The sequence below is a fragment of the Chionomys nivalis genome, chromosome 15, assembly GCF_950005125.1.
Source record: "Chionomys nivalis chromosome 15, mChiNiv1.1, whole genome shotgun sequence".
Classification (NCBI taxonomy): Eukaryota; Metazoa; Chordata; class Mammalia; order Rodentia; family Cricetidae; genus Chionomys; species Chionomys nivalis.
In genome coordinates, this window is record NC_080100.1 from 44879974 (window position 1) to 44894769 (window position 14796).

A 14796-nucleotide genomic window follows, 5' to 3' on the forward strand; every position below is an offset into this window, starting at 1 on the left:
CCATGCTGGTCTCGAACTCACAGAGATCGGCCTGCCTCTGCCTCCCGAGTGCAACATATTCTGATTATGATTTTTCCTATTTCTCTTAGTTTCTACCCAGCTCACCTCCCATCCAGATCCACAACCTTTCTGTCTCTGGTTAGAAAACAAACAGGCATCTAAGGAGAAATGCTACAGTACAAACAAAAACAAGCAAAGTGGAATAGGACAAAAGAGCCAAACAAGAAAAAGGGCCAAAGAAAAAACACAAGAAGGGCATACATATACAAAGACACACATGTTCACACACACACACAGGAATCCCATTAAATACACGAAACCGGAAACAGATATATATATATATATGTATATATATATATATATATATATATATAGTTTAAAAAAAAGTGTCCTGACTTAACATTCTTAGACAAAGAACCGCCAAAAATGCTGCTGAGTTCATTTTCTGCTGGCCATCTATTGTTTGACATGTCGCCTACCCTAAGAGTGGTTTGTTCCCCCAGTGAGACACCCTTGGAGAAAATTTTTCATTCGCAAGTGGCTATCGACTGGAGATAGGCTGTGGGTTAAGGATGGGGGCACAAATCCATTTCTCCTTCAGCTCTGGAACCCCACCTGGAGCATCTCCTATGCATGCTGCCCCCGTCTTTGTTCCTGTGAGCCAGCCCTGTTGTATCTAGAGGGTCTTGATTCCTTGGTGTCCTCTGGCTCCTAACACTTTTCCTCCCCTTCTGCATAGTTCCCTGATCCCTGAGGGAAGAGATTTGATGCAGACATCCTTTTTAGGCCCGACTGCTCCCAGGTCTCTCATGATGCATATAGTCTGGCCTCCGTATTTCTTCCTATCTATCTGCTGCAGGAGGAGACTTCGCAGATGATGGCTGAGCAAGGGAGGCATCTACGTAACTTCCAAGTTTTAATAAAATTATTTATGTCAGGAAGTCACAGGAGGTTGTATTACTTCTGTTTCAGATTAAATTTTGAACTGTACTGAAATTAGAAACTAGCTATCTGTGAGGGAAATGGTCCTAGATAACTTGGGATGGTGAACCAAACAGTTCAACCGGTCGCTGCAAAAGCGCTACAATAGAAAAGGCCAGTGTTGAGCGCCAAGGGAGGGAAGAGGGGCGGGTCCGGGCGCGGAGGGGTGGAGCTTGCCCTTACAGCTCCTCAGTGACATCACACCGGCTCCGCCCCACGCTGCCCACTCCCGATAGTTCTGCCGCTCGCCTGCGCCCCGGAAGCTGCCCCTGCTCGGGGGTCACGATGGGCAGCAAGATGGCTTCCGCCAGCAGGGTCGTGCAGGTAAATCCTGGGCCACTCCCGCGCTTGGGAAGGAGGGATGGTGCAAATGCAGCAGCCGCGCCGGGGCGGCGGGGAGAGGCGGTGGCGGAGAACGCGCTGTGACCGCGGCCCGGGCCAGCGGGTGTGTGTCTGAGAATGGGACCAGGGCTCCCGGTGGCCGGGAGTAAGGAGGGTCTGGCGCCGAGGGTTCGAGCCGCGCGGCGGGAGGCAGCCTCTAGTGGTACAGGCTCGTGCTCGCCCGAGGTCTATGGACTCCCCAGCACCTCATTAGCCCTAGGACTCTGCGGACTGCGCTGCCCTCCAGCAGCTTGGCCAATCGCCGTTTAAAATTGTCAGTGATGTCCCCCCAGTCAGCCAATCCGGAGGAAGGCCGTAGCGGGGCGGGGGAAGGAAGCAAATCCTGGTTCTGACCTGGTGTCCCTTCAAGGACTTGGGAATGGCCGGATAACTAGCCTCTTGGGCTGCTTCCTCACCTTGAACCTGGTCAGATCTGATCTCTTCGGACGCCTGGCTACAGATGTGGGAATGTGTGAAATGTCACGCTAGTTGAGTTTATTACCTACTAGTATGTATGTTTCAGGGTTGGTTTGCTAAGCCTTTTCCCATTGTGTTTAGATAGAGTAACATTGCTAGAGTAACACATTAGCTAGAGTAACATTGCTAATCCACCCATCAGTTACTAACTCCTGACAGCTTTTGTACCTGCTTCCCCAGCTGTAGTCTCTGATTTAATAGGAGAGGTAAAATTCATGAATAAGTAGACACAGCCTTTTGTAATTAGAGAGTTTTAAAAATTCATAATGTGGAGTATTTTCTGATTAGCTTTCACTTTTGTTATAAGTGCATTTTCCTTTGCACGAAAACATAGGAAAACATCTTCTAAAATACCTTTCCCGTGAAGTTGTCTGAGTGATGACCTTTGGTACCATCGCAATGACTAATCCTCAGTAACTTGTAGGCATTGAGGAGTCAGCAAGTAGAGAATAGCCAACAAAAGTCTACTGTCCATACCATATAACCTCATACATCAGTAATGCATATATAACTCGGGCCGAAATGAATATGAGCAGACATGTTGGCTTACACCATTAATCCCAGCCCTCAGGAAGCAGAGGCAGACAAATCTGTGAGGTAGAGGCCAGCCTGGTGTACAGAGCAAGTTACAGCCAGATCTACATAGTAAAACCATGTCTCAAAAAAAAAAAAGAAAAAGGTTGGAGCCAGGCAGTGGTGGCGCATGTCCTTAATGTCAGCACTTGGGAGGCAGAGGCAGGTGGATTTCTGTGAGTTTGAGATCAGCTTGGTCTACAAAGCGAGTTCCAGGACAGCTAGGACTGTTACACAGAGAAACCCTGTCTCAGGGGAAACAACAACAAAACTTAGTGTATGTGTGTGTGAGTGTGGGGGGGGGAGGAAGGAATTGATAAAACAAGAAAATTCCCACTGGAGTGTAAACATGAAAAAAAGATGCCTAGAAATTCTTACTTGCCAAGAAGATACAAATAAAACCCAGGAGGTACAACACATTCACCAAAATAACTAATATCTACTTTTTTGTTTGTTTGTTTTGTTTGGTTTTTGGTTTTTCGAGACAGGGTTTCTCTGTAGCTTTGGAGCCTGTCCCGGAACTAGCTCTTGTAGACCAGGCTGGCCTCGAACTCCCAGAGATCTGCCTGTCTCTGCCTCCCGAGTGCTGGGATTAAAGGTGTGCGCCACCACCACCCGGCTAAAATCTACTTTTTGTTGCAGGGCCTAATGCATGTGCCCTACTTCCGAGCTACACACAGCCTTGTGTTTTGCTTGTTTTTTTTTTTTTCAAGACAGGGTTATTCTGTGTAGCCCTGGCTGTCTTAGAACTGGCCTCCAACTCGGAGATCCGCTTGCTTCTGGGAGTATTAGGCTAATGGCTTAGCAGAGTAAAGCCAGGCAGGAAATCTGAATAGAGATGTTAGAGAGTGTAGGCAGAGTCAAGGATATGCAAAGCGAAGGAGCAGTCTCTGCTTACACTGACTCAGGTACCCAAACTCACACCCAGAGGCAGTTGGATCTCTGAGCCTGAGGTCAGTCTGGTCTACATAATGAGTTCCAGGACAGCCAGGGCTATATAGAGTGGCCTTAGGGCTGGCAGGGAAGCTCAGGGAGTCAAGGGGTTCGTTTCTATGCCTGATGCCCTTAGTTGACCACGGGCGGAAAGAGGGAGTCAATTCCCAAAAGTTATCATCTGACTTCCATATGCACACACACAAAATAAGGAAAATATTTTAAAAATATACATTTCTATAAATAGAGGGAAAAACTAAAAAAAGATTCAATACATTTTCATGGAGTTTTAGGCTTGGGAGTTACAAATGTCAGTTAATTTTTATTTTTCTATATTTTTTCCTGTCTTTACATAAATTGTGAGTCAGAACAAGGATTTTGTTGCTATTTTGTTTTTAAAATTCTGACTTTTTTGTGGTTTTTGGGGGGGTATTTTTTTGTTGTTGCTGTTTTTGGTTTTTTGAGACTGGGTTTCTTGCTGTACTGAAATCAGCTCTGTAGACCAGGCTGGCCTTGAACTCACAGAGACCTGCTGGCCTCTGCCTCCAAGCACTGTGATTAAAGGTGTGCGCCACCACTGCCCAGCAGCAGTCATTGATTTTTATTGCCTTTACTCAATCACAAATTTTAAAATGTTTATAAAAAATATCTGGACAGCAAATAGAGCAATTATTTATTTTTTGAAACAGGCTCTCTTAGTCAGGCGGTGGTAGTGCACGCCTTTAATCCCAGCACTTGGGAGGCGGAGGTAAGTGGACCTCTGTGAGTTCGAGGCCAGCCTGGTCTACAAGAGCTAGTTCCGGGACAGGCTCCAAAGCTACAGAGAAACCCTGTCTCGAAAAACCAAAAAAAGGGGAAAAAAAAGAAACAGGGTCTCTCTGTGTAGTTCCATCTGTCCTGAAACCTGCTCTGTAGACCAGATTGGCCTTGAACTCACAAAGATCTACTTGTCTCTGCCTCCAGAGGCACTAGGAAAGGCATGTACCGCCACTGTCCAACTTAGAACAGGTGTTTTTAATTGCCTAATACGCTTTTTGTGTGTTGTCCTAAACTGCTCAGTAGTAACATAGCAGGGAAGTCATACTTGATACAAATCAGGACATTTCAGAGTCCTTTCCCTGTCAGTCAGAAAGGCTTTCACGACACAAGGTCACATCATCTTCATTGTTTTATTATTTTTTATTTTTATGTATATATGTTTGTGTGTCTGAGCCCAGAGTGGGCATCAGATCCCCTGGAGCTGGAGTTACAGGTACTTATGAGCTGCCTGCTGTGGGTGCTGGGAACTGAACTCTGGTCCTTTGCAAAAGCAGAAAGTGGTCTTGAGCACTGAGCCATCTCTGTGGCCAGTTCACTGTGGGTTTTGTTTTTAACGTTTTGCTCACTATTGTGATGTATATAGCGTACACGTATGTATGGCGATCAGAGGACAACCTTTGGGAGTCAGTTGTCTCCTTCCACTGTGGGTGCCACCTTGTCAGGGTTGCTTAGCAAGTGCTTGTGTTTTCATGTGTGTGCGTGCATGTGTGTTTTTCCAGTGTGTGTGATGTGCACGTGAGTGGAGGCCGTCAGAGGTATCACATTGCCCCTGGAGATACAAGCAGTTATGAGCTGTCCTGATGTGGTGCTGGGAATTAAATTCCAGTCCTCTGCAAGAGCAGTACAGTACATGCTCTTAACAGAACCATCTCTTCACCCCTTAAGTAGTACTGTATTTTAATGAAGGTATTTAATTATGAGGACTAGTAGGTTGTTGCTTTTATAGTTAATGAGGTCATTTTTTTCTCACGTCTTATTTTCCATCAGGTAGTGAAGCCACATACTCCATTAATAAGGTTCCCTGACAGAAGAGACAATCCTAAACTCAGTGGTAAGTTGTATTTCATTTACGTAATTTCTAAAATGTACACATTCATATTTAGAAGTGAATATTATAGACAGTATTTCTCACTTTATAATCAGGTAGGTTGTTGTACTATAGATCAAAATGTTACCCGAGTAGCATGCAAGTAATTAACTTTTTAAATTCTTTGTTTATTTACTTTTATATAGGGTCTTACTATATAACTCTTGCTGACCAGACCAGGCTAGCCTTGAACTCATAGAGCTTCTCTGCCTCTCAGAGTGCTGGGAATAGACATAAACATACATACATACATACATACATGAGAGAGGGAGGATTGTAATAGTTTAAGAAGCCATGTATAGTGGTGTGTACCTATAATTTTAGCACTCACAAGATTGAGGAGGAGGATAGCTACAAGCAAACTGAAGAATGACTTATTTCCTACAGTTTTATTTAATGTGTATGTTTTGTCACGTGTATGTCTGTGTACCACAGGCATGCCTGGTACCTACAGAGGCCTGAAGAGAGTGTCAGATCCTCTGGAAATGAGGTTACAACTTGATCACCTCTGTGGGTACTGGGAATTAAACCAACATCCTCTGGAAAAGCCGAGTTCTTTTTTTTTTTTTTAAATATTTATTTATTTATTAAGTATACAATATTCTGTCTGTGTGTATGCCTGCAGGCCAGAAGAGGGCACCAGACCCCCATTACAGATGGTTGTGAGCCACCATGTGGTTGCTGGGAATTGAACTCAGGACCTTTGGAAGAGCAGGCAATGCTCTTAACCTCTGAGCCATCTCTCCAGCCCCAAAGCCAAGAGTTCTTAACTGCATCTCGTAAGCCCCAATAGCCTGTTTTAAAGGATGGTTTGATTATTCAGTTAAAAAAAAAATTTACAGATGGTTGTTGGTTAGTTTTTTTGACTCTTTTGGTTCTTTGCTCTTTGGGGTCCCTCCACCCAACTTCCAAATAAATCACACATGGTGGCTTATTCTTTCTTATAAATGCCCAGCCTTAGCTTGGCTTCCTTCTAGCTAGCTTTTCTTAAATTAACCTAACTACCTTTTGCCTCTGGGCTTACTTTCACTTACTCCATGGCTGGTTGGGTGGCTGGCCCCTGACTTCTTCCTCTCCTTGGTCTCTTGATCCTCTTAATTTATTCTGTCTGCCGGCCCCGCCTATTTTTGCTCCTGCCTTGCTATTGGGCATTCAGCTCTTTATTAGACATCAGGTGTTTTAGGTAAAGAATCACAGCTTCACAGGGTTAAACAAATGCAGCGTAAACAAAAGCAACCCATCTTTACATCTTTAAACAATGTTCCACAACAAACAAAACACACCTTAGAATAATTTTCCACAGCAAGGACACCTGGATAATTTGTCTAATTAGTATTTTTGTTTTTAATTTCAGCCTCAGACGTTTTGAGATCTGCTGGGCTACCCTCTCACTCTTCTGTAATTTCACAGCATTCTAAAGGAAGCATATCCCCAGATCTGCTGATGCATCCGGGGCCCCCAGACACTGCAGAAATACTAAAAACATTACCTCAGAAGTACAGAAGGAAACCTTTATCTCAAGAAGAAATGGACTTTATCCAGGTATGTTGTGCTCTTCAGCACAGGTTTGTGCAGACTGCCGTGACATTTTGGCTTAGCACTGGTCATTTGCTGATCGCATGTTCCCTTTGTTTTGTCAACTGGAATTATAGCTAAGGAAGAACAGACAGGCCAGGGCTGTCTCTGTAGGGCCCTCAGTAAGGATGCATGGCACATGAGGAAATGACCCCATATGAAGGACCGGGAACTGGTGATCATTAGTGGAACTCCTGCCTAGCATGTGCCAAAACCAGGATCAGTCCCAGCAAATCCAGCCATCTGAAAAAAGGTGTTTGAGTGAGGGGCTAATAACTTTCCAAAAATAAGGAGTTTCTCAGACCACGGAGAAATTTGAGGCTGATGTTATCAATCATCAATCTTTTTCTTTTCTTTCTTTCTTTTTCTTTTTTCTTTTTTCTTTCTTTCTTTTCTTTTTTTTTTTGAGTCAGGGTTTCTCTGTGTTTCTCTGGCTGTCCTGGAACTCACTTTGTAGACCAGGCTGGCCTCAAACTCACAGAGCCCACCTGCCTCTGCCTCCCATGTGCTGGGATTAGAGTCCACCACTACACCCAGTTTGTCATCAGTATTGATTCCTTTCTAGGTCTGAATTTGTAACATTTACGGTAAGTGCTTCCAAACTATGAAAAACCATGAGTTTTGTTTTGTTTTTTGAGACAGGGTTTCTCTGTATACAGCTCTGATTGTCCTGGAACTCTTTGTAGACCAGGCTGACCTTGAACTCACAGAGATCTGCTTGCCTCTTCTCCTGAGTGTTGTGATTAAAGGCTTGCACCACCACAGTCTAGCATTTATTTATTTATTTATTATTTTAAACCAGAGGGCTGGAGAGATGACTCAGAGGTTAAGAGCACCGACTTCTCTTCCAGAGGTCCCTAGTTTAATTCCCAGCAACCACATGGTGGTTCACAACCATCTTTAATGAGATTTGGTGCCTTCTTCTGGCCTGCAGGCATACATGCAGACAGAACACTGTATACATAATAAGTAAATATTTAAAAAAAAATCAAAACTGTCTAGGCATGGTAGCTCACAACTGTACTCTCAGGTCTCAGAAGGCTGAGGAAAGGGGATTGCCATGATTTCTTACAGACCAGTCCGGGCTATCTAGTGAATTTCTAGGTCAGCCTTGTCTCAATAAACCAGTGACAGCCTGAGATCATTTTAATTGTATAAATAATAGCCAGTTCAGTCCTTCGTCTCATGGCTTTCTGCTTCTCTTTTTAGCGTGGAGGTCCAGAATGATCGCTGTGGCTGCTGTTTGTCGCCAGACAAAAGGATTATCTTTACAATAAAGGACTTCCAAAATGTCAAATGAAAATTGTATATTAAGCAACCTTAATAAATATTCTGCAAAAAGAGTGAAGTATAGAAACTCTAGATGGCCACTTGTATCTCCTCAATGTATCTTGGTCAGCTTCTCTAACAAGCTGGCCTGCATACCTATTAAAGTCACATTTTTACATATTAGCCTGTTAACTTACTCTTGATTATGACATATTACCAGTGATGAGCTATTAAGTATCTAGTGAACAGATTTTCTCCTTTGTCTGTTTAGACATAAAGACATTAGTGTAATTCCTGCTATGGGGAATCTTCTCTCCTAAAATTAGATGAGGAACAGTGAGATATTTCCACTTCTTTTTTTTAAAGATTTATTTATTATGTATACAGTGTTCTGTCTGCATGTCAGAGACTCAGGGAGTTCGAGACCAGCCTGGTCTACAAAGTGAATTCCAGGACATCCAGAGCTGCTACACAGAGAAGCCCTGTCTTGGGGAAAAAAACAAAACAAAGAAAACCAAGTGTCTGTATTGTAAGGAGCATTGGCATCTGTGAGTGAGTGGAGCCCTGAGTTAGCATGAGCATGGCCGTGTCTAGGACTCGAAGCCTCAGCCCCACAGGAACGGTAAAGCCTTCCTTCCTTGGCTAGGCTCAGAGGGACCAAGTATTGGTGTCTATGAGTGAGTGACCGATGTGCGCAAAGACTAGCAGCTGCAGCTTCCTCCTCCTGATGCTCTTCCTGCCTGAGATGCTATCCTACAGAGACCTACCCTCGCCAGCTCCTCCCCATGTGCTATACCTGATGAACTCAGCTTCCAGGAGCAGCAGGAGAACCCCAGCGTTACTGTACATGTGTCTATGTGTGTCATTGCTTCACTGTGTCACCGTTCTGAGTCAGGGTTCCAGAACCCAAGCCCAGTGGGTCACAGCAGTGGATATGAAAAATTTCTGCACCCCAATAAGCCTCTTGGCGACACAGCAATCCAAATCAGACCAAATCAAACCGAATCAGAAAAAACCTGGATTTAATGAGTAAAATGCTTCCAGATGATTTGCCAGCCCTCCAGAGAGGAGATAGGGAGGAGATACCAAAAAAAAAAAAGTCTGTTTTCTGGAGGGCAGTTTTAAGTACCTTGTAGGAGTGGTCTTGAGCATCTCTGGGGTAGGAATTGTGTTTGTGTTTACTGGTCTTTCAGAGATGAGGCAGGGTTTGGGAAGAGATGGGAGAGGAGGATTGAGGTGGTGCTTCCACCAGAACACTCCAGACTCTTTGGGTATATGGATGCCAGAGCCTGGGATGGAATTTCCACCTGAACATCCCAGACTCCTTGGAAAACTGGAGGGTGGAGGGACATCAAGTATCTGGACAGACCAAGTATCCTGACTAGGTGCCTGCCTGAGCCTGGAGAGATGGTACCAGCATGGATGTCCCAGGAGCTTGGCACCTGAAGCAGTCAGTGGTGAGGATCACAGCATAGGGTCCTGTCCATTGGGGCTTGACAGACTTAGAAGCTAGTTGTTTGAGGAGTACTCTGCTCCCTGGGGAAACTGGGGCAAGCTCTGAGGCAGTTGGGTCTGTTTGTGTGGGGGCAGGGAGATACCTGTCTGCCTGTGAATGGAGAAGAAACTCAGAGGGAAGAGGTAGGGGAGGTATCCAGTCAGTGGAGGAATTTAGGCAGGGAAGTGGCGATTGAGAAGGAAGGAGCTCAAAAGGGCTCAGGCCTGTAGGAGGGCGTGGGGTGACCTGGAGGCGGGTAAGGCAATGGGGAGAATGGAGGTCCTTGCCTTCACCTTGGAGGACCCTGACACCCCATCCTCCAGACAGCTTACATGGACTGTTCTCCCTCGGGGTTTCCGGGACAGCCCCCATTTCTTTGGCCAAGCCCTGCCTCGGGATCTCTCCACCTTTGACCCCGTCCTAGCACGCTCCTGCAATACATAGATCTCCTTATCTGCTGTTCCACCCTGCCTCTGTCCCAACAGGCCACCTCTTTGCTCCTGAACTACTGTGGCTCCCTGGGATATTATGTTTCTCGATATAAGATTCAGCTATGTTCTCCCACTGTGGTGTTTCTGGGCTTTCAATTCAGCCTGGGGTCTAAGGCCCTCACCTCCGACAGAGTCCAGGCCCTGCAGGATTTACAGCTCTGACCACAGTGGCTCAGATTCTCTCATTTTGGGGCCTGATGGGATTACTCCGTCACCAGACCCCTAACTTTGCCATTACGGCTAAGTCCCTGTACCAGGCAGCCAGAGAGACTCCCAAGGGGGCCCTCATCCACCCATCCGCTGTCTGCCCCACTTCTCTTTACTGAGAGATGCCTATCTAAGGGCCCCACCCTTGCTCTTCCAGACCCCTCTCGACCTTATCACTTTTATACAGATGAAAGGTTAGGAGTACCCCCCCCCCCCCCGCCCCGAGGTCCTAGTCCAACTGGTTGGGCCTTCAAATCGGGTCATCAAATTTTTGTCCAAAAAACTGGACCCTACCCCCACTATCGGGGGGAGGCAGCTATGCTCGAGAGCCTTAGCAGCAGTGGCTGAACTCACAGGGGTTCTCTCTCTCAAGATCACCCTGTTCCAGCCAACTATGGTTCACTCCTCCTGCTAGACAGGTGCCAAGACCAATCTGCAGGGGTTCTCCAGATGTCCTCAAAGACAGCCCCTGCGCCAGACAGGTTGATTTCACTCACATGCCCACCCATAAAAAAACTCCGTTATCTCCTAACTCTGGTTGACACCTTTACAGGATGAAGAGAAGCCTTCCCCACCTCCAGGGAAACAGCAGATGTGGTGGTCCAAGTAGTCCTGGACCACATCATCCCTAGATTTGGCCTGCCCCAGACCAAACAAATGGACAATGGGGCCAGCCTTCACCTCCAGGGTCATGGAGCTCGTTCGTGTTGGAAGCTCTCAGTATTTCCTGGATGATCCACATTTCCTATCACCCACAATCCTCAGGAAAGGTCGAGAGGGCCAAAGGTCTCATCAAACAACAGGTCAAGCTCTCCACTGAACTCAGGTTATCTTGTTCCTCCCTTCTCTCTGTTGCCCTTACCCACCTCCAGGCCACTCCGTGCTCTCCTACAGGCCTGAGCCCTTTGAGCTCCTTCCTCCTTAATCACCACCTCCCAACCCAAACTCCTCCATTGGCTGGGTACCTCCCCTTCCTCTCCCTTCTGAAGTCCTTTCTCCATCGTTCACCAGAGCCTGCCCTTGTCTGTCCAGCAGCTTCGTCTGTCCAGATACTTGATGTCCCTCCACCCTCCAGTTTCCCAAGACGTCCCAGTGAAGGGCCCATCTACTCTCCTGCCCTGAGCATTCATTCAACTTTGTCAGTACAACTAGGGCAGGTGTTAATAATCTATTTTTCCTAGCATCTTGTCTTTTCTGCTTGCTCAAGCAACAGATGCCTGAGGTCTCCAGGATGACAGTTAATGGATGCTTCTCCACCCACATGTCCTGTTGAGTGTGAGCCCACCGACTCCTGATTCCCCTTCCTCACATCTTCCCAAGCCCACAGGAGGCAGCCAGGCATGAACTGGCGTCCATATACCCAAGGAGTCTGGGATGTTCAGGTGGAAACTCCACCCCAAGAACCTGGCATTCATATATCCAAAGAGTCTGAGATGTTCTGCTGGGAGTTCCACCCCAGGTCCTGAGATCCATATACCCAATGAGTCTGGAATGTTTGGTGGAAGTGCCACCTCAATCCCCTTCCCCCATCTCTTTCTCCCTAGACACTGTCTCATTTCAGAAAGCTCAGTAAACAGGGCTTTTCCCCCAGAGAAGCTCAAGACCACACCTACAGGGTATTTAAACTGCCCTCCAGAAAACAGACATGTTTTCTTGGTCTCTCTTCCCTGTCTCCTCTCTGGGGGACCAGAAAATTATCTGGGGGCGTTTTACCCATTAAACCTGGGCTTTTTCTGATTCAGTTTAATTTGGTCTGATTTAGATTGCTGTGTCCGTGGAGAGCTTGTCAAGGTGCAGAAACTTTTCAGCATAAAGTAAAAATAATGCATAAGATGAATATAGCATAGGAACAAATATTTTACCACTTATTCAAATTGCTACTTACTATGTTTGGGAGGATGTTCATTTGTCTAACTGTTTGTGATCATGTTTGTAAATCCTGATGAATAACTTTCGCTATCTCAAAGGCTGAGAGTCTTAAAATCCAACTTACATGGCAACCAATGAAACTATAATGGGTTCTCCTGCTAATCTTCACATAGCTGACTAAATCCATAATGACTTCTAGAATATACTTTATAAAGCAGTTGTCCTTAATGTTGACTAGTCCATGATCAATGGACACTAGAATTGTGTTCTTTCCTTTTGTTCAATCGCCTGTGGACTAATCTTTACCTTTTTGTCATTCCAGAGTTGATTTGTTTTTCTTGCAAGTTCTGGGTTATGAATGTTGTCCCGATGAGAAATAAAGGTTTATATTTGATGTTAGTAGTAAGCTATTCTGGTAGCATGAAAAATATATAATTCATCTTTTTCTTTATTCTTTTTTCTTTCTTTCTTTTGAGACAGGGTCTTACTATGTAGTTTGGTTGACCTGGAACTCATACATAGACCAGGGTGACTTCAAATGCATAGAAATCCCTGCTTCTGCAGGCTAGGATTAAAGGCATGCACTGACATGCCCAGTTCTGTATAGTTCATGGTAAAGCCATAGCTCTATCAGTAGAGTACTTGTCAGGCAGTCCTGAGGGCCACAGCACCCAAATGAAAAGCTGGGAGCAGCTGTGTACCTGTAATCCGTCTGGGTAGGCAGAAAGACAAGTCCCTGGAACTCTCTAACTACCAGGCTACATGAATTAGTGAGCTCTGGGCTTAGTGAGAGACTAAGAAACACAGATGTGGAGCTGGAGAGATGGCTCAGAGGATAAGAGCACTGCTGCTCTTCCAGAGGTCCTGAGTTCAATTCCCAGCAACCACATGGTGGCTCACAACCATCTATAATGAGAGTGCCCTTTTCTGGCATGCAGGAACACATGCAGTCAGAACACTGCATACATAATCAATAGATGTAATAATAAAAATAATAAAATGGAACAAGATCCCCAGAAAGGTCTCCATGAACCCTAAAAATACTTCTATTTTTTATTATGAACACTGTATACATAATAAATCTTAAAAAAAATCAGATGTAGTGATTGAAGAAGACACCCAACACTGACCTCTAGCTTCTGCATATACACCCTAAATACATGCATACACCACACAAAAACACATAGATGAATTATTTTGGGGCTTGAGATATAGTCCAGTGAGCTCTTGCCTAGCATTCACAAGGCCATAGACTCCATCCCATGGCTTCAAAACAAAAAGATGGTTTTCTTCAGTCTATAGGTGTCTTACGTGGACCTAAGTGGTGACAAAGGGCTGAGGCAGTAATAGGTAGCTAACTGCTTGCCAAATATTTGCTTCACCCCTGCAAAGTTATTTAAGCTTTCCAGCAGCGTTTGAGTAGAGCCTATTATAGAGAAGGAAAGTAGGTATAGACAGAGATAAATTTAAGTCATTCGTCTAGTGACTGAGTGCTGGCTGACCAGCATTCAGAAGCAGGCATTCTAAGCCAGGCGGGCGCACGCCTTTAATCCCAGCACTTGGGAGGTAGAGGCAGGCGGATCTCTGTGAGTTCGAGACCAGCCTGGTCTACAAGAGCTAGTTCCAGGACAGGTTCCTAAAAATTATGATTCCTAATTCTTAGAAATATCAGTTGCAAAGAAAGAGGAAAACATTGCCTTTTTAACAGCTACTTCAGCTAATAATTTAGGGATCTGCCTGTTATGGGATCCTATCAGCTAGGAACCAAAATTTTAGTATCATTCTAGTAAAGCCATCTGTTTTACAATAGTAGTTCACCAACAAGCCTTCTTGGTTTTCCTTGCCCTGTCCAGTCTATAGTGTGGTCTCTTAGCAGTCAGGACAAACTCTTCAAAACATCATCTGGGACAAGAGAGATGGACCAGCGGACAAAAAGACTCCATCTTCAAGCCTGAGGACCTGACCTTCAAATGTGTACCATGGTACAATAAAGAAAATGGAATAAAATAATCTGATTCTGTTGTTAAAACCTAATGGATGCTCTGTGACATCTTCCCTGCACTGTCATGTTTAAAACTGTGAGCCCCAGTTGTCTCTCTGTTTAGAGCATTTAGGATCCTCTCTCAGAATTAACTTTTTTCCTGAGACAGGATCTCACTATGTGGACCTGGATAGTCTGGATCGCATTATCTTTAATCTTCCACTACAAAGGAAAGTTAATGGTTCATGATTTTTTTAGGTCCACGATAATATTTGGCACATAGAAAGCAATACATTTTTTTTTTTTTTTTTAGTTATTTTGAGACAAGGTCTCTTGTATCCCTGGTTAGCCTTGAACTTACTGAGTAGATCAGGCTGGCCTCAAACTCACAGAGATCTGCCTGTCTCTACCTCCCTAGTGCTGGGATTAAAGGTATTCATGCTACTTAAATGAGTTTTATTTTTAAAGATTTATTTATTGTATATACAGTGTTCTGCATGCATGCATGCCTGTAGGTCAGAAGAGGACACCAGATTTCAGTAGAGATGGTTGTGAGTCAACATGTGGTTGCTGGGAATTGAACCCAGGACCTGTAAGTAGAGCAGGCAGTGCTCCCAACCACTGAGCCATCTCTCCAGCCCTTAAATGAGGTTTTTTA

At 45.0% G+C, this 14796-nt stretch overlaps 1 protein-coding gene across 1 annotated transcript; it reads left to right on the forward strand.

Moving 5' to 3' along the window:
• Positions 1–1190: 1190 nt before the first annotated feature.
• On the forward strand, positions 1191–13630 carry Mrps36 (mitochondrial ribosomal protein S36). Its single transcript, XM_057789626.1, has 4 exons — positions 1191–1305; positions 5152–5215; positions 6606–6793; positions 8036–13630. Exons 1-4 carry the CDS (start codon positions 1267–1269, stop codon positions 8051–8053), a joined length of 309 nt encoding a protein of 102 aa, XP_057645609.1. The 5' UTR covers positions 1191–1266; the 3' UTR covers positions 8054–13630.
• Positions 13631–14796: the final 1166 nt, after the last annotated feature.